The following is a 20,990-nucleotide window of genomic DNA, read 5'->3' as shown; positions in this document are numbered from 1 at the left end:
CATATGCTCATCTCCGTTCCCATCTGCTCTGAACCCCGGTGGGAGGGCAAACCGGCCGGCCTGCCGGCGGAGGGGCCCTGCTTCAGTCTAATGGGCCCTGAAATGACACTCTCACATCAGCTCAGGAAATCCGCCTTCCCCATAAGTCTGGGAAATGGTTCCTGCTCAACAAACTGCATGCAGAAGAGGCTTTTACTGGTTACTTCTGACTTAACGCTTAAGCGTTTTCAAATGGAAGAGAGCTGTCTGGTTTTATTTCATGCACATAAAATAATGCGTGTGTCATTAGTCATTTCCTGTCTGTTCTTACGTGAAAATGCACACATTTTTCTAGTTTGCTGACTGGCATCTGAAATGTGAAGCCTTTCCCGGTACGGTGGGTATGATGTATATCCCGAAGCCACGACACCCCAACCCCGGGCAAATCGCTCTAGCTCCCTGGAGCCTCTAATGATAATAGGACTGTTGGGTTCTTAACTTTTGGAAAATATGATGGAATTTCTGACCTTTTCTCCAAGAAAAATACACATAGACATAAGATTTTGTGTCATTTCAGGGATCACGGACAGCCCGAAGGCCTTCATGTTTTCAACTCAGATTGAAGACAAGCTTTGATTTACTCTAGGCCACCCACCTCTGGCCTCTGGGTTTTCATCTACGTCCCCATTGGCACCTTCTCTCCAATAATTCACTTCATGCACCTGTCTCACCAGCTGACTCATCTCCTCACGTTTCCCCAACACAGCCCCATGCCTTTGTGTCCTCCACCAGGGGAATCCTTCCATCCATTTGCCTGTTCCGAATATTACTCATCCTTTAAACCTCAGGCCCAGTGTCACTCCTCCTTGTCAGTTTTTTGGGTTTTTTTTAAAAAACTCTTCTTATCAGGGAATAATTTTTCCCTTGTTACTTTGTCTTTATGTCTAGGGCACCTTGTACTTTCTACCCCGTAGATATTATGTGTGGGTCTTGCCTCCATTACTGGCCTGTGAGCTGATTTACTTCTGTAGTCTTCTCCCTGGCACACAGTAAGTGCTCAATAAATGCTCTAAATAATCAGTATCTGTAATGCTGGCATGGTGTAAAATGAAACCCAAATGAATATGCAAATATTCATCTCTCTGTGACCCAGACTCCTTCCTGATTTATGTGAAATCTTCAGAGGTGCTTGGGGTCAGGGTGTGCTCATCTGTAGCGTTTTGCCACAAAGAAATCATTAGGGGTCAACAAAGCCCCAGAATTTCAACAAAATGTCAGCTGTGCACACGTGGATGGGCCATTCCATCCACGGGGTGGTCGGATGATTCTCCTGAAAGAATGCCTGTTTCCAGAAGAATACTCCAGAAAGTAAGAAAGATAATGTTCTACATTCACAAAGGCATGTTTAGTCTAGATAGTTTAGGAACCCCTCTTCTCTATCGTTGAGGGTATTTCAGTAGGACATAACTGCCAATTTAAGGGGCAGAGATCTGGGCTTGGAGACCTCTAATTAATGTGTTTTTGATATTCTTCCTCAGGACAGGACAGAGTTACATTCCTTGGTCAAACCATAAGCCCCCAGCGGTGAAACCGAACCACTGGGAGATTTCTTGATCTCTGTTCTCTTAGAATGTTTTGCCTTTATCCTAGCTTCTATGTAGAATCAACCTAATCTGAGGATTCACCTAATGTACTGGTTCTGAACATGGCACAAGATCCAAGGGATACACTTGGAGTCAAGGTCAAAGTGAAGCCTGAGCTCCCAGTGAAGCCTTCAGAGCACAAATGTCTCTGAATGAGGGCCAAAGCTGTCCCAGCAGGCTGACTCCATCCTTCACATAAACCTGGTTGTCATGGCGGTAGGAGGGAAGGGAAACTGGGAGAGGACCATGGGCCGGTGCTGTGGGAAAAGGGGCTTCTGTGCCTTACATAAGTCACGTTCCAAGTGTACACTTTTGAATAAGAGGCAAGCAGTCTACCCCCCAGCTCCCAGGCACTGCGTGGCATCAAGAAAATCCTCTCAGATTACTCCAGGTCTGTCCCTGGCTTTATTTATATTACTCCAGGTCCTAAAGGGTTATGATTCCTGAGAAAGGAAGGTGGCTACCAGAAACATCTACAGGAAGAGGAGCAAAATACTAGTAAAATGGCTCCCCCGGGGGTAAACCGACCTTCCAAAAACTAATCAATTGATGGAATAATCACCTTGTTTTTAACATAATTGAGGAATGCAATTTATTCACTTCTGCTTCTGCTAGAAGTGTTTACAAAGAAAGGCTTGGGCTCCCCAAATACCTTGAGAATAGAGGAAATTTTCCGTTGATTTCCCTGATTTCCTCCTTCAGCAAATGACTCACCTTCTTCATTTTAGTTTTGTCTTGTACGATTCAGATGGGCAGAATCATTACGTACACAACTCAAATAGGCTGCTTCAGGAGCTGGTGACTTATGTTTCACCATCAGCAAAACTTTAAAGCAGCCTGATGGACCACATGGTGACCCTAAGAACTAGCATTTGTCTAATCCTCTCAGATGTCCTGAGGGTCTCTCATATGTGTCATTTCACATGATGCCCGTGACAGTCCAGCCAAGGAGATCCCTTGATCCCCATTTCAAAGATGAGATCAGAGAATAAAGCAACTTGGCCAAGCTCATAGTGCAATGATCAGAGATTAAGGACTTCAACCCAGACCTGGCTGATGCCAAGTCCAGTGCCTTGTCAGGACACATGCTTCTCCTCTGCCTGGGATGCTTGGGAGGGACGTTCTTGAACTAGGGAGCTGACTGGCGTGACGGTTTCTAAGGTCCCTTCCAATTCTAAGAGGCTGTGCTTCTATCAATAAAATGAGGGGGTTGGATTAAACCAGAGGTTTTAGAAACTTCTTGTAGCAGAAAAGATCCTTTCCTCTCAAAGGAAATCTCTAGAATGCCAAAACATAGCTTAGGTCATCCCAGCTCCCCTCTGGTTGAAAAAGAAATGACTTCCACCCAAATGTCCATCAAGTGACAAATGGATAATAAAATGTGGTATATCCATAGAATGGAATATTATTCGGCCATAAAAAGGAACAAAATACGGATACATGCTACCACATGGGTGAACCTCAAAAACATGTTAAGTGAAAGCAGCCAGACACAAAAAACTCCATTTACATGAAGAATCCAGAATAGGTAAATCCAGAGACAGAAAGTAGGCTGGTGGAGGTGAGGATGGGGAATGATTGCTTAATGGATACAGGGTTTCCTTTTGGGGTAACAAAACATTTTGGAGCTAGAAAGCGGTGATGGTTGCACAACATTATGAATGTACTAGATACCACTTTTATATGGCTAATTTTATATTGTGTGAATTTCACCTCCATATGTGTGTGTAGAGATATATGATGGTTCTAGAATCCTCCCCTTTTAGCCTCCCCCTTCCCCTGTCCCTGCAGTGCCTCCAAAGAATCCTAGTATGTAAATCAATAGAGTCACCAGATATTACAAAAAGTCATCATAGTTCAAAACAGCTCTCATATGACAGCTATTTTATTCCTTCAGGGGCCAAATGTATTTTCTCTGAACCCAACAAATAAATTTGCCTGGGCCAGTGACATCATGCTACTTGGAAACAAAACTTTCCACTGGCAGCCAGCTCCACTGTCAAATCTAGTCCACAGCGATCTAACAGCTTTGGTTTTAGGATATGTCATTGGTTTTAAACTCGAACGTCTGCTTTAAGTATACCAGAAAAGATCATGGTAACCAAGCATTACCTTTTGTTTGTTCAGATTCTAGTAGCTAATTTTATTGTTGAGCAGTAAACTAAGCGTTATTAAGTCCCTACTATATAGTAAAAGTCTTTCACATTGTTTCATTTAAATTATTCATTATTTCCATTTTATAGAAAAGGATACTGGGGCTCAGAATAGCTCTGTACGTCCGCAAGGTCAGGATTTGAATCTCAGTCTCCTCAGCTCAAGAGAAAGTTCTATCAACTATGGCAAGATGGGTCTCAGCAGGATTGCGAGTTCCTCTCCCCATGGAATGCATGAGGACTGCTTTCAGTCCCACCAAGGAACTGACCCCAGACTACCTGCCCTTCCGGGGTGTGTGAAGATGCATGACGCACGGACACACGTGTCTGGTGCCCTTCCAAGGCCCCCCCTGCACCTTCCCCGAGCGGTTTAGAGATATGAGGAGTTCAGGACATCTATCGACCTTTTTTCTTTAGTCTGTGCAGGAAAAGTGAAAGCTCACTTCAACAGTCCTGCTGACAAAGCGTACTCAGGAAAGAACTGATGAAGGACACATCAGACCCTCTTTTGCTAAGGAGTTGAAGGGGAAGGCTAGGATACCATTTGTTTTTAACTGTTTACGTTGCATCCTATTCAAACACAAGAAACTCCAGCTTCTAAAGTTAACTGCCAGCCTAGAAGTCCATGTGACATCATTTCCTGCAGTTGGAGTGACCTGGGCCCAGACTGGAACACACAATTCAGCACTACAACACTGTGCATTATCTGTGGGCACAAATATGGTACTTTCCCAAGTTATACTGAAACATTTCTACATAAAAGAGTTGAGAATAATTTCAGCCTTTTTGTCTGTATGGTAAAGTTACTAAAATGATAATAATAATTCTTGACATAAAAATTCACTTTACAGATTACAGAATTCTTTCATGGACAATTATTGCTGGGGTTTTTTAAAAAAAATGGTATAATTAAGGAAAAATATCAGTAAATGACATTTAGCTATTAACATATACCCTCCTATTGTAGGTAAGAAAAGGGTGAGGTGAAAGCGTTTTTCTATTAAAATTGAAGTCAGGTTCTTGAAGTTCTAACTGTTCCTGATTATCAATAAAAAACAAAAAAAGTCGATGCTTTTTAAATTAAAAATGAGGTGCTGCTACTTATGACTTGATCAGTCGTAAAATGCCTTTCCCATCCTTCCCAGTGGTCCTGGGCCCATTTAAATTGCTTTTAAATTTTAGACCTGCAGCTCATATGGATCATACCGAATGCCAGGTGTTGGTGAAGAAAAACAACTAGAACCAGAAAAAGAAAGCTAATCATGTGTTGAGGCCATCTAATGTGAAAAATACAGTAGTACCCTTATCTCTCTTCCTGGTTTTGGTGGCAGAGGTTAAGAAAGCTCAGGCCACACAATGGCCATTGAACTTGTTCCCACCAAAGGAATCAGAAGGCTAATGTGTCAAGGTCATCTTTAAAAGTATCCCCCTGGGCCACACTGGCGTGGATAACCACCAAAATCTCCCCGCAGTGCAATATGGTCTCTCAAGACCTAACCTCTACTGGTGAGATCAATAACCATTAGAGACTAGATTTTTGAGAAATGAGTTATATCACAATGAATCTGACCAAACTGCAATTAATCCACTGCTTTTCCTTAGGGATGGCTAAAAATAGCAGCTGCACGCGTGTATGAGTAGACCCATTACCCAGCTGCCGTGAGATGCTCTGAGGATTCTGCAGACCTGACATGCCACCACTTTGAAGCCCTAGTCGGTGGAGGCAGGATGGGCCCACATGAATCACAGGTGAGCGTTCTCACCGAGTCTTGCTGGCAATGGATCTGTGCCTCACATAGCAAAGAAGGCGCTGCAAGAGAACTCAGCCGAGCAGGCACCATCCAGCCTGACTCAGAATATGCCAAAAGCTCCTTCCGAGTGACATTTCCTGTAGGGCAGTGGCTCTCACCCTTGGCCGCATGATAGAATCACCTAGGGAACCTAAACTATTTCTGTGGCCAGGCCTCCAGCCCAGGCTAATTAAAAGCATCTCTAGATGTGTGGGTGCTTGCACTGGTATTTATGAAAGCTCTCCAGATGGTTCTAATGTGCGGCCAAGGGGAGAAGCGCTACTGCAGGGTGATTCTAACAATAGGTGGGCTTGAGCCCAGCTGGTGAGGGGCTGCAGTAGAGGAACCTGCAAAACACCACTTGCTTAGGGAAGTCAGCGTTCCTCACGTTCCTGAACCATAGCTGACAAGTGCTTTACTTGTCTGGGAGCATTTGAGTCAATCTGATATGTTGGGGGTACCAGGAGTGCTGTTTGGGTTGCTTGTCTTTGATTTTTCTGCCTAAAAGAGGCACAATGATATTCACTCAACACTTACTTTGTGAAAGCCAGGAATCTGGTAACAAAACAAAGCAAACAAAATACCCAAGTGAAATGTCATTCATTTCAGGGGTGATTCCATGGAGGGAGGGGCAGGGCACGTACTCCCATCAACATCCCAGTGTAACATCCACTGGGTGGGTAGGATGGAGAAGAATTCTAACTGTTGTAAATATTACAGAACTGCCACAAGTTCAATAATTGGTTCTGCAGGTTTTGAAACAAAAAGCTTGTACTGCAAGAATGTAAACATCATGAAAGGAAGTGATCCTTACCACGTCCAAGTTACCCATGGCCCTCTCCTCTGGCATTTTATACTCTCTCCCTGTGCTTGAGGATTTCACAGAGAAGCACCAGGTGGGCAATGGTGAGTGAGGGGAGATGCTATCACTGGGGGACAGTGGGTTTTTAGAGAAGACTTTCCAGACTCAGATAACAATCGGCTAGAAATTCATCCACTGAACCCCAAGTGTCGGATTCACGTTGTAGGTCTCCATCTCCTGACTTTGAGTCACTATATTTGGAGGCTGATATTCACAGATGAAACTATGATTTATTAGACTGCTTAAGGTATAAATCTCACTCCCAATGTTAACATGTTTTAAGAACTAACTTACCTGCTTAGGACACAGGAAGCAGAGTTGATAGAAATAAAGGATATAAAAAATACTTACTGGTTCTCTCTTTTCTTCTTAAATGGGTCCATGAGACGCAGTGTGTCTCTGATGACGGCCACTTTCACTTCTTCATCGACAAGGCTGGGGACATGCTCAAACACCCCTGGAGAGAGCTTGAAGGGTAAGGATTCCATGTTACGATGGAGAGAGTGCTTCAGCGCCAACTGACCACCAGCACAAGCCCCAGTGGTTGTACTGTTAGAATTCTCTAAAGGCTCCCTTTATTCTACCTGAAAAATGTCAGTTTCCTTTTACAAATCAACAAAATACACGAAGGGGGAAAAATAGCACTATGTGTTTCTCATTATCAAAATGATACGTGCTCGTTGTAGAAAAATTGGAAAGATGGCAGAGAGGAAGAAGATTAAAAGAATCCATATAGTCCCCACAAAACCCAGTATTAATAGTTGGCATATTTCCTTCCAGTCTTTTTTTTACGCATTCTTAAGTGGCGGGGGGAACGGGGGGAGAAAAAGATAACCACTGTTAAATGTACTATTTATCTTAGTGATTCAGGCATGTCGACATGGCTAAATCATATTCGTAGAATTTCAATTCGTTCATCTCCTGAGGCTAACTAATTAGTTCATGTCAAAACTGATGGAAAGGCTCAGCTGCTTCTACATTTGCAGATCTTAAGAAGTGGAGAATGGCATGCTGGGAAGTTACCATAGGTCGGGTGGATCTTATATTAATAGATGATGTTCAGAGCTCAACAAAACTGAAATCATGTAGGCTTGAACAGAACTTTGCTGGGCAAATCTGAGAGTGTTGAATCTCATTTAGCCAAGGGAGCCAACAGGAGAGTGGGAACATTCAGTTGGATGGTAATATATTCAATGAGATACTCAAAATACTCACTTCTTGCTCGTGTTCGATTCTCATGCTGGGGTTTGCATTTACTTCAAGTAGTATAGGCTTCAGATTTTTCATGAGAAGAATGTCAAAGCCTAAAATCTGGGGCAGTATAAACATAATTCAGAATTACTCCCTTTAGCTACAGTGTCTTTGCAGGAATCGAGTATGGTATTAGGGGAATCAAGGTGAAAATTAATTCCAACCCCACCCCCAGCCTGGGCCTTGACCCTGGCTTCTCTCATCCACAGGCCCTCTGGATGTACTTGTACATCCTCCGGATGTACTTGTCAGGCCAAATGGACAGCAGAAAATTTTATAGGGGGCTTCGTAATGGGATGAGGTCCCATGGTTCACTTCAGCACCATCGGTGTCGTCTGAAGTGCCGTGGTAAGATGATGACCTCTTTCTTCTTTAACAGGTTTTTTATTATGTTAAGGATCAGTAGTAGTCCATCAATTTCTCCCTCTCCTTCTGTTCTCCTCTATTAAGTTGCTTCTTAGCTAGATCTCTACAAAACCCAAGGCTATCTTTCTTAACCTCGGGTATATAACAGCATCACTTAAGGACCCCTTTCAAAACCACTGCTCGTCTCCAGCCCACACCTATGAGTCAGAAACTTCCAGAGTGGAACGCAGGCAAATGTATTGTCCATAACAAATCCCCTGGGTAATTCTGATATACCCTCCTACCTAAGAGGAAGGGAATATTTATTAGGCGCCCACTAGGCACCAATTATGATAAAAGGCACCAATTATTCAGAATCTCGTTTAATCCTCAAGACAGCATATTTGAAGTAGGGATCATGGTCTCCATTTCACAGAACCAGAAACTGAGTCTCGGAGAGGCCAGTGGATTTCCTGAGACTGCCCCTCTAGTAAATGACAGAGCTGGACTTCCCACCCAAGCAGAACTGGCTACATAGTTTGTGGGAGCCGGTGCAAGATGAAAATGCAGGGTCTGTTGTTCAAAAAGTATTAACAATTTCATGATGGTGAAACAGAGCATTAAACCAAGCATGGAGGCCTTTGGAGTGTGGGACCCTGAGTGAACAGCCCACACACCCATGCAGCCAGCCTGCATCCAAGGCTAAGTCCAGCATCATTTGCCAGCCACCTGCTCTTGAATCTGGCAGGCTGCTGCCTCAGGTGAGACTGCCTTCTGGCCTCTTTCAGTTCCTCACAGGCCCCATGATCAGGGTAAGCCACCCTGTGCACCTCATTGCCTCTGCTTGAAACAACCCTTTATCGAGATAACATCTCCTCACCCTTGAGACTGCAGGTACTAATTGGATTCAGACGGACTATAAGGACACCAGATTCTTGGGAGGACTCTCATTATGTCTCTAGGAGGTGATAAGGTAGAAAGCTCCTAATGTGAGTGATATAAACCCAAAGTTCCCCAAACTAATGTGGAGAATAAAGGAAAGAAAAAAGATATAGCTGCATCTCCTCCTCTGTGGACTCAAGAAGAAAAGATGAGGGAAAATCCATTTACTTGTCTATACAGAATATGCACTAGTTAAATGATAATTATTAAACTGTAGCTTCATCCTTATTAACGAAATCAGAGCCCGAATGACCATTTCAGGGGGGTAATTCAAGATGAGGTTATTCTTCAGTAAAGGGCCATAAGGATGAGAAGTTGGGGAAAGTCATTCTCACTCTGTTTTTCTTTCCCTGGTCATAAGAAGAAAGGAATGGAAATGCAGTAGAAAATGTTACATGTATTATAGATCCGCTTAATAATATATGACAAGTGGATATGAGTGATGAGGCCTTTAAGAGACTCTGGTGACATCATCAGTCTAACTTCAGACCTGGCCTGAGACACGTGATGCTGATGAGGCTACAGAGGATGGAGGGCTGCAGTTTATCATCCTGAGTCATCGACGCTTACTTTTCGCTACATTAGAAGTTTGGACTTGCACTTTCTCAGCCTGGGAGACTCTTCTCAGCTCAGTGCACAGTGGTTTTATGCATTCACAGCTATAGGGAAGCTGGAGAAGGGGAGTGGCAAAACCTCGTCAGCCACAGGGACCTGCACACAGCAGTAGCATATTTTCCAGAACCTAAACTTTGGTGCAGGTAGCTGAATGTGTTGGGTCTTGTACAGGAATGCTTTGGAGCCAGATTTGGGCTTCAATCCCAGCTTGGTCTCTCACACTAGCTGGACAGTTCTAAGCCTCAGTCTCCTCATCTATAAAATGGGAATAGGAATAGTACTTACTTTAGTTCATTCATTCATAAAATACTGACTGCCTCCTATGTCCCAGAAACTATTCTAGCTTCTGGAAATAAAGGAGTGGACTGGACAAAGTCCCTGCCCTTATGGAGCTTACACTCTAGTCGGGGAGACAGGAGCAAATAAAGTTAATGTGATGTAAAATATCTTGCACAGTACCTGACGCATAGTAAGTATTTAATGAAAGTCATCTTTATATTTTTTCACAAGTTCAAGGAAAGAGGAACTTTTTTCAAAAGTTCAATGAAATGTGGAGCACCAATGGATCTCAAGAAGCAGAATCACAGAACCAGGAGGAGGGTTGATATTATCCTAAGATCCCAGAATGTCAGAGCCGGTGGAAAATCAGGAATTTATTTGGTTCAGAGTTTTTCAAAATGAGGTTCTTTTTTGGGAAGCACTGGAGAGGCCGGATCATACCAACTTTTACCTTTTTTTTACATCCTGGGGGTCCCAGGGGAAAAACATATATATTTTTTAAAACTACTAATTTAGTCTAGCACCCAATTTGCAGACTAGAAACCTGCAGCTTAGAAATGGGAAAACCTCTCTCCAGTTTGGTGGCAGAGTAGGAAATGTCAAATGGAGAAAGAGAACTTTTCAATTATGTGATACTGTCCACCCCTCCAAGTAATTCAGTCAGCAATTATGTGTTGCTACTTGAGGGATGCCCTGGGGATTTAAAGATATCTGTCCTTCATCCCTTACCTCTAGAGGCTTCCAAAGCAAGTTGGGGAGAAAAGGCCCCTGAGCCATTAATTGTAAACTCATGCAAAGGCTCCAAACTACATTTCAACGAGAGGGGATTCCCTCCTGAGCCCCAGAACTACACATCCATCTGCATCCAGAGTATTCCCAACCGGGAGGTCCCAGACTCCTCAAATTCAACATATCCAAACTCACTATCTGTGGTCAGCAGCTTCTAAGATGGTCCCAGTGATACCATCTCCTGGTATTCATACCCTTATGTAACCCCCTCTCTTTGAGTGTGGGCTGCACTTAGTGACTTGTTTCTAACAAACAAAATAGGGCAGAAATGATGGCCTATCACTTCCAGTATTAGGTTATGAAAAGACTGTGGCTTGCATCTTGGGATGCATTCTCTTACTCTCTCATTTGTTCACTCTGAGGGAAGCCAGCTGCCATGTTGTAACCTGTCCTATGGAGAGGCAGAGATGGCAAGGAACTGATGTCCCAGCCAACAGCCATGTGAGTGAGCTGGGGAGGGGATCTTCCCCCAGTAGCCTTGACATGACTGCAGTCTGGACAACATGTTAACTGTAGCCTGTGAGGGACTTTGTGCCAGCAGCAGTCAGCCAACATGTCTCCTTCCTTCTTTACATCTAGCTGCTCACCAACTCTGTACATTCTACCTTCTAAAGAGATTTCTAGATCTGGCCCATCCCTTGTTGCTCCTAGTCTAGATCAAGCCTGCATCATCTTTCACCTGGACTACTTTAACACCTTCCCCATTAGTTTCCCTGCTCTCAAACTCGCCCCTCTAATTTACCTGGCACAAGGGGATGCCAGAGTAATTTTTATAAAAGGCAAATAAAATATTAGCACTCATCTGCCTAAAAATCCCTGCTTACAGAAGGAAGTCCAAGTTCCAGAACATGTCCTGCAAATTCCTCTATGACCAGAGCCTGTCTCAGACTCTAGCTTTATTTTCTCGCACTCACTGCTGCACATCTTGGGCTCTAACTGTGATAAACTATTGGTAGCTCTAGGATGCTTTACTGCTCTCTGCCTTTGTGCTCTTCTACTTGAAAAACTTTATTTATCAAATATTTACTGAGCACCTACCAAACCCTAGGTACTATTCTAGGCACTGGGGATCAAACAGCAAATAAGACAAGGTATGTTTTCACTCCTGCCCTCTTAGAGCTTACATTCTAGGAGAGAGACCACAAGCAAGTGAATAATTAAAACAAGGTAAGAACATAGAGTGTGATACAGTGGATGGAGGGGAGAGTTTGGTGGTCAGGGAAGGCCTTTCTAAGAAGGTGACATTTGTCATCCCATTTTCTTCTTGTTTGCACAGTTTCTGATGAGAACTTTTGGGCTATTCTTTGTTCCTCTGAACATAATTTGTCTCTCTAGCTGCTTTTAAGATTTTCTTATCATCACTGATTTGATTATGATAAGCCTTGGTGTGTGTGTGCACACGTTTGTGTGTGTGGCCATTTCTTCAGATAGTCTCCTGTATCTTCCTTGTCTCTTCTGCTCAGGGAACTCCAATTACACATATGTTAGACCATCGATATTGTACCATAGGTAACTCAGGGTCTGTTAATTTATTTTTCCTGTCACTTTGCTCTCTCTGTTTCATTTTGAATAAATTCTATTGCTATGTCTTCAAGTTCGCTGATTTCTTCTACAGAATCTAATCTGCTATTAATCCTGTCCAGTGAAATTTTCATTACAGATATTTTCTTCCATTTGGTTCCTAGAAGTTCCATTTGGTTCTTTTTTAATAGCTCCATTTCTCTCTACATTAAGCTCATATTTTCCTTTAAATTTTTGTACATAGTTGTAATAGCTGTTTTAACATCTTTTTCCTACTAGTTTCATTATTTCTAATATTTGTGGGTCTGTTTCCATTGATTTTCTCTTTAGGTATGGGTTACCTTTTCCTGCCTTGTGGAATATCTAGAGGGTTTTTATTGGAAGCTGGACATTTAATGCTCAGTGTCTGGATTTTGCCTTCTTTTAAAAAGTGCTAGGTTTTTAGACAGTCAATTATTTGCAGATTATTTTGATACCTTCAAGGCCTATTATTCAAGCTTTACTAGGTTGGGCCTAGAGTAACTTTCATTCCAGGGAAGCTTCAGTCCATTAAGGCAGAACTTCTCTGGAGTCTCCATTGAATGCGTCCAGTAACCACCAAGCACTCTCCACACTGACTCTTTGGAGCTTGAACATCTCCCTGCTCTGTGTGAGCTCTGGAAGTAGTTCAGCTTCTCAGTTCCCTGGTCATTCTCTGCTCAGCTTTGTGGATTAACCCTCCACATATGAATGGCCCAGCACTTGGCAAAGATGCACAGGGATCCCACGCAGGTTCCTGGAGCTCTTTTCCTGGTTGGGTCCCTACCTTTCAGAATTCTGCCCACAGAATCCTAACCACCTTGGCATTCCTGAACTTTGATCTCCATTTCCTCAATTCACTGACATCACAAGGCTCTGTTTAGGTGGCCCCTTTGCCCATCTTCTGGAGATTGCCTCCAGACAGAAAGCTGAGGCAACCGTAGACACATCTTGGCTTTTCCCCGCCTTTCCTCGGGGATCACAATGCATAGCTATGTGTTGTCCAAAATCTGAAAACACTTATTTCACGTATTTTGTGTGGTATTCTAGTTGTTTTCTAAAGAAGGCTAAGTCCAGTCTTTGTTACTCCATCATGACCAGAAGCAAAAGACTTGGCAGGTGACGTATGAACAGGGACTGAATGAAGTGAGCAAATAAGTTATTTGAAGAGCTGAGGAAGAGCCTTCCAGGCAGGAGGAATGGCAAGAACAAAGGCCACTTCTGACAAACAGCAAGAGGGAGACAGGAGATGAGGTCAGATAGAATGACAGGGGACATATCATGCAGCATCTTGTAGGCCATGGTAAGAAGCCAGGATTTTAAGTGCAATGAGAAAGCCACTGGAGAGTTTACACAGGGAAGTAATTTGATCTGACATGTTTTAAAAGAGTCACTTTGGCTACAGTGAGAAAAATAGGCTACAAGCAGCAAGGGTGGGAAAAGGAACACCAATTAGGAGGCTACTGCAGTGATACAAGTACAAGGCGATGGCTGCCGAGCCTGGGATGGAAGCAGGGGAGTTGGTTAGAAGTGGTTACATGTAGGATGCATTTTAAAGTACATCTGCAAGAGTTGCTTATGGATTAAATGTGGGAAGGAGGAGAAAAGAAGAAATATTAAAACTGGGGGGCGGGGTTTAGTCTGAGTAACTGAATGCTATTCTTTTACTGAAATAGGAAAGACAGTGGGAGAGTAAGTTTGGAAGGGAAATCAAGAGTTTGATTTTGGACATGTCAAGTGGGAGATGCCCACCAGAAATCCAAGTAGAAAATTAAAGCGGGCAGTTGGATAGACCAGTGTGGAACTACAGCAGAAGTCAAGACAGGAGATACAAATATAGGAGTGACCAGCACATAGCTGGTACTTAAAGCCATGGGGCTAGAAGAGATCGTTTAGGAAGCGATCGTAGACAAGAGGAGAGGAGCTGGGATCGCCGTCACTGGCAGGCGCAGAAGGGGCTGAGAAGCAGCAGCCAGTGAGATAGGAGGGAAACCAGGAGGGTGTGGTGTCGCTCACTTTTTTCTGCTTGGCAAATTCTTCTCCATGCCTTAAGCTCCAGCTTGAGCATCTCCTCTCTGGGAAGCCTTCCTTGACTGGGTTAACTGGCAAAGTTAAGTGCTCCCTTTTCTGTGCTCTCCCTGCATCCTGTACGTGCCCCCTTATAGCATTTATCACTCCCACGTGGCAGTCTCCCCACTACACTGTGCACCTCTTAGGGACAGACTGCCTCTTACCCAGAACCACATGTCCCACAGCTAGCTCAGGGCTCGTCTCAGTGGGTGACCAGCAGATGTGTCTAGAAGAAGAAAGAAGCTTAAATGTCAGAAGTGGTCAAGGAAGGCTTGACAGAGAAGGTGGGATTTGAGCAGCACCTTGTCAGCATTGAATTTCAAAAAGGAGGGAGAAGAGCTGAGAGCATGGCAGAGGCCAAGACAGAACCAACAGGCAGAACTGGGGGAAACACCAATGATGTCCAGGAGACAGGAATCAGCTTTGTTCGGCAGGTTCGCGGGGCTCAGGGAGGACGGGGAAGCGAGGCTGGGGCCAGGCTGGGAGGCAACCAGTGCCAGGACTTGTTTCTCAAACTGTGGTCCTTGGAACACCTGCGTTCCATTAAGTTGGAAATGTGACTATTTCGTGGTTTCCCCGTAAGTTCAAGGCACTTCTTCACAGACCAGTTTGAGAACGATTGTTGTTACAGATAACAAACAATGTAATAATCATATCATTCATTAAGGGATTCCTACCTGCTGGGTACTGTTCCACACAGCTTTCTCTCATTCAGTCTCACAACAACTGTGAGGCCGGTCCAAATACAATATTATCTCTATTTGCAGATAAGGAAACTGAGGCAGAGAAAGGGTAACTTGCCAAGCTCTCCAGCTAGAGTTGCTGGAAGGAGGAGCTGGGGTTAGCTCAAGCCCAGGGCATCCGAGAACAAAACCCGAGCCGGTGCGTGAGCACCAGGCTGTTCCTTTGCCTCCTTCCCGTGGGGTGTCTGGGGCTGACGGGGAGGGAGGAGGTCAAAAGAGCAAAGAAGGAAAAGGAGAAGCACCTCAGCCTGTAGGGAAGGTGCCTCCTCCCAACACTGGAGGGAAAGGATTGCGGCCAAGGAGAGAGGTGGACCCAGAGCTAGAGGAAGATAGAAACCGAGCGATGAAATTGGGAAAGAATGTCCGCGAAAGCTGAGCTAGAAACCTTTCCTCTGTGTGTGCATTTCTGCCACATGAATCATCTACACCCAGACGGACCTGGCTCTCTAAGCCAGGGTCACAGAGCTGCCCTCAAAAAGACTGACAGGGGAATATCTTGCTGGGGCTGCCTGGGCAATGACAGGGGGACAGGCCAGAATGACAGGGCAGCCATGTTCCTAGGCAACAGATTACAGGAAACCTGCCCACAGCCTGGCTGCGCCAGCCCCTGCTCTGGGCCATCACGATTTCCCAAGTAGTTATTGCGGCTGTGATTGGAAAGGGGTCACGGTCACATGTTTAAGATAAATGTAATTTTCTTGGCTTTGAGTGTATGTCCGGGAATGCTACAATATGGGCCAGGCCCAGGCTACAAGCAAAACGGGTGTCCATGACAAAGAAATAATTCATTATGTATGCACAGAACATTAGAGTTTACAAAGCGCTTCATCATCTTTATCTTGTGTGAGTCACACAACAACTCTGTGAGGTAGGTGAGGAAACTGAAGCACAGAGAAGTTAAGTGACTAATATAAAATCACACAGCAAGGCAATGGCAGACCATACGTTGTCCCTAAATCTTTGGGTTCCAAGTTAGTTCAGGTGCTTGAGATCCAAACTAACAAGTGTTTTAACAAGTGATAAGACTAAAGGAAGCAAGAGAGGAATCCAAGGAGAAAAAGATACTACTTTCTCAATCACTATGAATCTGAAATATATGATAAGACAGATTTTAAACATCTAATGCTTTATACCTTCGCCTTCATTACTTCACACTCCTCCAAAGAAGGCAGGTAGGGAAGTGAGTGTCGGGGATTCACAGAGAAAGAAACAGAGGCTCAGGGTGGTGAAGAAACGTGCCCAAGGTCCCACCGCTGGGAAGAGGACGAGATCCTCCTGGAGGGTTACTTCCGGCCCTGTGCTCCTCTCCTGACCCCAGGCCTGGCAGCACTTAGTGTGGTCAAGCAGTGGAAAACGGTCACAGGGTTGTGGTTCCATTTGCTAGACGTGATCCATCCAAACCAGTGGCTCCCTCCCTGTCTGCCCTCCAGTTGGTCCGCTGGTTCCACCCCATGGCCGCCGCATGCCTCCTGTCCACAGCAAGACAAGCAGCAAAACCACCGCCCTGGCCCTCCACCCTGCACCCTCGCTGTGCCAGGGCTCTGTGGCTTGGCCACACATGCCGGCCCACATGATACTCCTGGAATAGCTGTCACTGTCGAACAGATGTGACCACACAGTCCCCCGGGATGACCCCTGGATGCCTCCAAGTTGCAACTCTCTCCTTCGCCCTAACCTTCTGATGGCTCAAGCCAGGACTTGTTTTCTCTGGTCCTGCCTCTAAGCTCTGCCCACTTCCCCTTTCTAAGGCCCTAAGCCACCTACCTGATGGCTGAGCTAGACATCCTGCCTGGGAACGAGAACCTGGAGCCGAGTGCCTAAGGACAGATCTCTGAATGACAATTAGCCCTTCCTGGAACTGATCACTGCCTGAATTCCCCCTGCAAAGGCTTCTGCCAGCCTGCCTGAAAATCCCGCTGACGGGTGTCCAGCCGGCCAGCTCACCTCTCTGGATCTGGGGCCGCACCTTGGGACCAGCCTCCTCTTCTGCTGCGGAAGGAACACCCCGCCCATCAGAGACACTGCCCCACTGCCTGCCCTCCCTTCCACGCTACCCGTTCCTCTCCTGCCACAGTCTTAGGTAAAGGACTGGAAACAACTCAAATGTTCATTGACAGAAGAACTGATGAACACAGTATGCGTATTTACAATGGAAGACCCAGCAGTGCAGATGAAACAGCACCAACGACCCACCTCAATGCAGAGCGGAAAAGAAAGTTGCAGAAGACTATGGCCTTGATCGTAGTCTTTCTATAAAGCTCAAAAACAAGCAAAGCAAAACAATATACTGCTTAGGGATACATTCACGTATAATAAAAGGTTTTTTTTAAGCAAGGAAATGATAAACATAAAATTCGGGACCATGATTACCTCGGGGTGAGAAATGGGATGGGGGAGGAGCACAGTAATTGGGGATCTTGGGTTGGGAGGTGGGCTGGGGATGATGATTTGGTGGTTTTGCTTTGTAGCTTACATACATGTTCCATGTATTCTTTCTTATACACTAACTGCTACAAAATAACTTTAAAGATTGGATGGAGAGGGTCCCAGAGGTGTTCCTTCGTACCGTCTGTTCCCTATTCCGATTTATCTGGTGGCAGGAAACTGTGTGCCTACCAAGCGCCTGGACTCCGAGTCCCCTGCCGCCACCTTCATGGCCAAAGGATCTGGAAGAACGCGCCACCCCCGTTCCCGTCTCCTCCCCGACCGCGCACTGGCTTTGCCCTCTACCATCACCCCGTCCCATCACCCCATGGGTCAGTAAGTGCAATGGACACTTTCCGTTCGGGTCTGACGCGACATCTCAGCAGCGTTTGCCGTGGCTGACCCCCGCGTGCTTCTTCTCCAAGCATCTAGGCTGCTTCCTCCCCTGACATCCCCTCTATGGCTCAAGCCACTTCTTCTTGGCCCCCTTTGCTGCCCCTCTTCCCCCTGCCTGTCCCTTACTTGAATGGCAGTGCTCATGGGGGTCCTCCTGGCCTCTTCTCTCCCTGTAGCCGCTCAGGGCTCAGTGACCATCTGAACGCTGATGTTCCCAATCTCTCTCCTGCCCAGATCTCTCTCTCCCGAACTCCAGGCCCAGATGTCCAATGTCCGCCCAACCTCCCCACCTGGATGTCACGCAGGTCCTTCAAAGGCAAGTTCAAGTCCAACTCCTGACCCCCCTGCCACTAGAAGCTGGTCCCCCGTCGGTGGCTTCTCTCCGTCCACCCAAGTGCCTAAGCCTGGGAGTTGGTCTGGGTTCTCCCCACGCACCCCCGCCACCATCTCTCCACTGTCCCCCAGCCCCAGCCAATCACCAAGTCTGGCCATTCTACCTCTTCAATGGCTCTCAAATCTATTCTCTCCAACTCCACCAAGCCCTTCCCAATCCAAGCCAGCATCCTCTCTTGCTCGTAGGAAAGCAGTCGGCTCACCAGTTCCCCCCTCCACCCCGCTCCCAGTCTTCCCACAATCCACTCTCCACCCTGCGGCCAGTTTGTTCTTTGCAACACACAAACCTGAGTGCATCAGTGCCAGGCTAGCACCCTCCTGTGGCCCCTACTGCCCGTAGCTTTCCAGGACATACCTCCTACCTATCTCTCCCACCTTATCTTCCTCATCTCCCTCCATATCTCTGCCTCAAACCCCACCCTCCAGCCATACTCACCTCTAGGGCTGCAAACATCTCTCCCCTAGGACGCTTCGTCTCCCCAGCCCTATCCAGCCTTGCCTGCTCCATCTAACTCTTACTCCAGGTTCTTAACTGCTGCTACTTCTGGGAAGTCTTCCCAGCCACCCTCATTCCCGCTCAGAAAATGTTAGATGGTCCCCCAATCTCATAGCGCCTGATACACTTCCTACTCTATTCTAGCACTTGTGACACTTTATACTAATTGCGTTTTAACTTATTTGTCTCCCACGATAGCAGACTCTGCATCAGCCAGCAGGGACCTGACTTACTGCCTTGAACAGTGCCTGGCCCCTACTAAGCAGGTGGTAAAAATTGCTAGAAGAAAGAATGAACAAATGAACGGGAGGCACTGTGTTTTCCATACATCTCGTTTGACTCTTACAAGCATCCTTTAAGGGAGGTACTCCTGGTCCCATTTTACAGGTAGGAAAATGGAAGTAACTTGCTCCAAATTACACAGCCAGCAAACAGAAAGCAGGAAGTTGGACCCTGGTTTCACACCAAAGCCCATGGCAGCAACAACCCCTCCAGCCCTCTGGCAGTCCCACCCCATCCCTCATCCCACACGAGGCCAGGGAGCCCTCCAAAGGCCCCATCAAGGTCAAGAATTCAGGCTGGGAACTGGCGATGGTTACCTGGAAGCACGTGGGCCCCGGCCTCCCTGCGGGGATATCCGACTGGTAGAACACTCTGAGCTCTGGAGTCAGGGCAATGACAGTCTTAATCACCAAGGAGATGATATCAGACCAGACCTTCTTGATGTCAACACCCTTGGAAGACAACCTACAAAGAATGCTAGAAAAAGTCCTTTTGCTGCCTGTGCTAGTACTGTCCGAATGGACAAAGTTACCACTATGGATGTTCAGTGAATAGTTGGTCAAATGCATAAAGATGTGGTGCAGGTTTCTGGGGTGAGGCTCCTGGTAGGGCTCTGTACAAAACCGCGAGAGTCCGTCTTTGGCTATATAAATCTCTAAGGGCTCTAAGGACTTTAGTAGGACATACAGACGGATATCAAACTTGAGCTTGTCGATAAGGAGAGGTTTGCAGATGTACTCCTGGACCACCGCCGGCCTGCTCTGGAGGGTCCCTGCCAGGCGGATGTCACTGGGGTCTTTAATGAGGTAGATTCCGTCACCCTGACAACCACTATCAGGTTTCACAATAAAAGTGGGCTTCCAGGAGGGGTCCCCATCTTTCACCATTCGAACCTGGGGGGAGAAAAAGGATGGTTAGCACTGTATTCTTGTCCTCTCTGGTCCCTCGAGACACAGCAGGACCTCGTCAAATGTTTGGTGAATGAGTGAAAAAAACAGGCCCCACCTATGTGAGGACTCACTCAGCACCTACCAGGGAGGTAAAAGCTGTACTAGGCACTGAGACAGTGACCTTAAAAGTGCCCCCGATCTTGTCCCCCACAGTCCAGCGGATTTTCAGTCACAGGACCTGGGTTTGAATGCCAGGTCTTTGCCAGTTATTAGCTCTAACCCTGAGTGAGTCATTTAACTGATGACAGTATAGTGATGGTGATGATGATAGTCTAGCATTATCTATGATGGCTGCCATGTGTGGCGACTACATGAGGTGCTTACATAAGTTATTTCATCTCACCCTCCCAGAACATACGGTTGTTCCCTTTTCATGGTACAGGAAACCGAGACGGTACCGTACTTGTGAAGAGCACAGGCCTGGGAGTCAGACTGCCTGGGCTCATATCCTGGCCCGTCTACTTACTGTGTGACCTTGGGCAAGTTACTTATCTGTGCCTTCCTCATCGGTAAAATAGGAGAAAGATTGTTCTGAGGATTAAATGAGATAATAAATGCAAAGGGCGAAGCCCACAGAACCTGACACATGAAAGGCAGCCATAAAGCCTGGCTAGTGCTTTTTTTATTTTATTATTTTATTTTTTTGCGGTACGCGGGCCTCTCACTGTTGTGGCCTCTCCCGTTGCGGAGCACAGGCTCTGGACGCGCAGGCTCAGTGGCCATGGCTCACGGGCCCAGCCGCTCCGCGGCATGTGGGATCCGCCCGGACCGGGGCACGAACCCGTGTCCCCTGCATCGGCAGGTGGACTCTCAACCACTGCACCACCAGGAAAGCCCCCCTAGTGCTATTTTTAAAGATGAAGTAACTTGCTGGTAGACTAAGGGGCACAACTGGGATTGGAATCTAGATGGAGGGCTTTGAAGTGCTTGCACCCTCCTCTGTACTTCCATGTCTCAGTTTCCTCGTTCTAAAAATGGGGATATAAAAACCTTTCCTCCCTGGGTCATTGTAAAGAGGAAATAACTGAAATGTGCACAGGGCGGAACAC

At 46.0% G+C, this 20,990-nt stretch overlaps 1 protein-coding gene across 1 annotated transcript in view; it reads right to left on the bottom strand.

Annotated features, from left to right (window-relative positions):
• The window catches only part of TTLL11 (tubulin tyrosine ligase like 11), a gene marked incomplete at both ends in the record, with an annotated part of 246,088 nt that overhangs the window by 133,507 nt on the left and 91,591 nt on the right, over positions 1 to 20,990 (bottom strand). Inside the window, 3 exons of the mRNA XM_079706935.1 lie at positions 6,779 to 6,894; positions 7,643 to 7,738; positions 19,309 to 19,884. Coding sequence (XP_079563061.1) covers positions 6,779 to 6,894; positions 7,643 to 7,738; positions 19,309 to 19,884 — 788 coding nt within the window. The remainder of the gene's footprint in view (positions 1 to 6,778; positions 6,895 to 7,642; positions 7,739 to 19,308; positions 19,885 to 20,990) is intronic.

Source organism: Hyperoodon ampullatus, assembly GCF_949752795.1.
Source record: "Hyperoodon ampullatus genome assembly, chromosome: 6".
NCBI classification, from domain to species: Eukaryota; Metazoa; Chordata; class Mammalia; order Artiodactyla; family Ziphiidae; genus Hyperoodon; species Hyperoodon ampullatus.
Note: the sequence above shows the minus strand (reverse complement) of the source record. Positions and strands in the feature narration are given on the sequence as shown.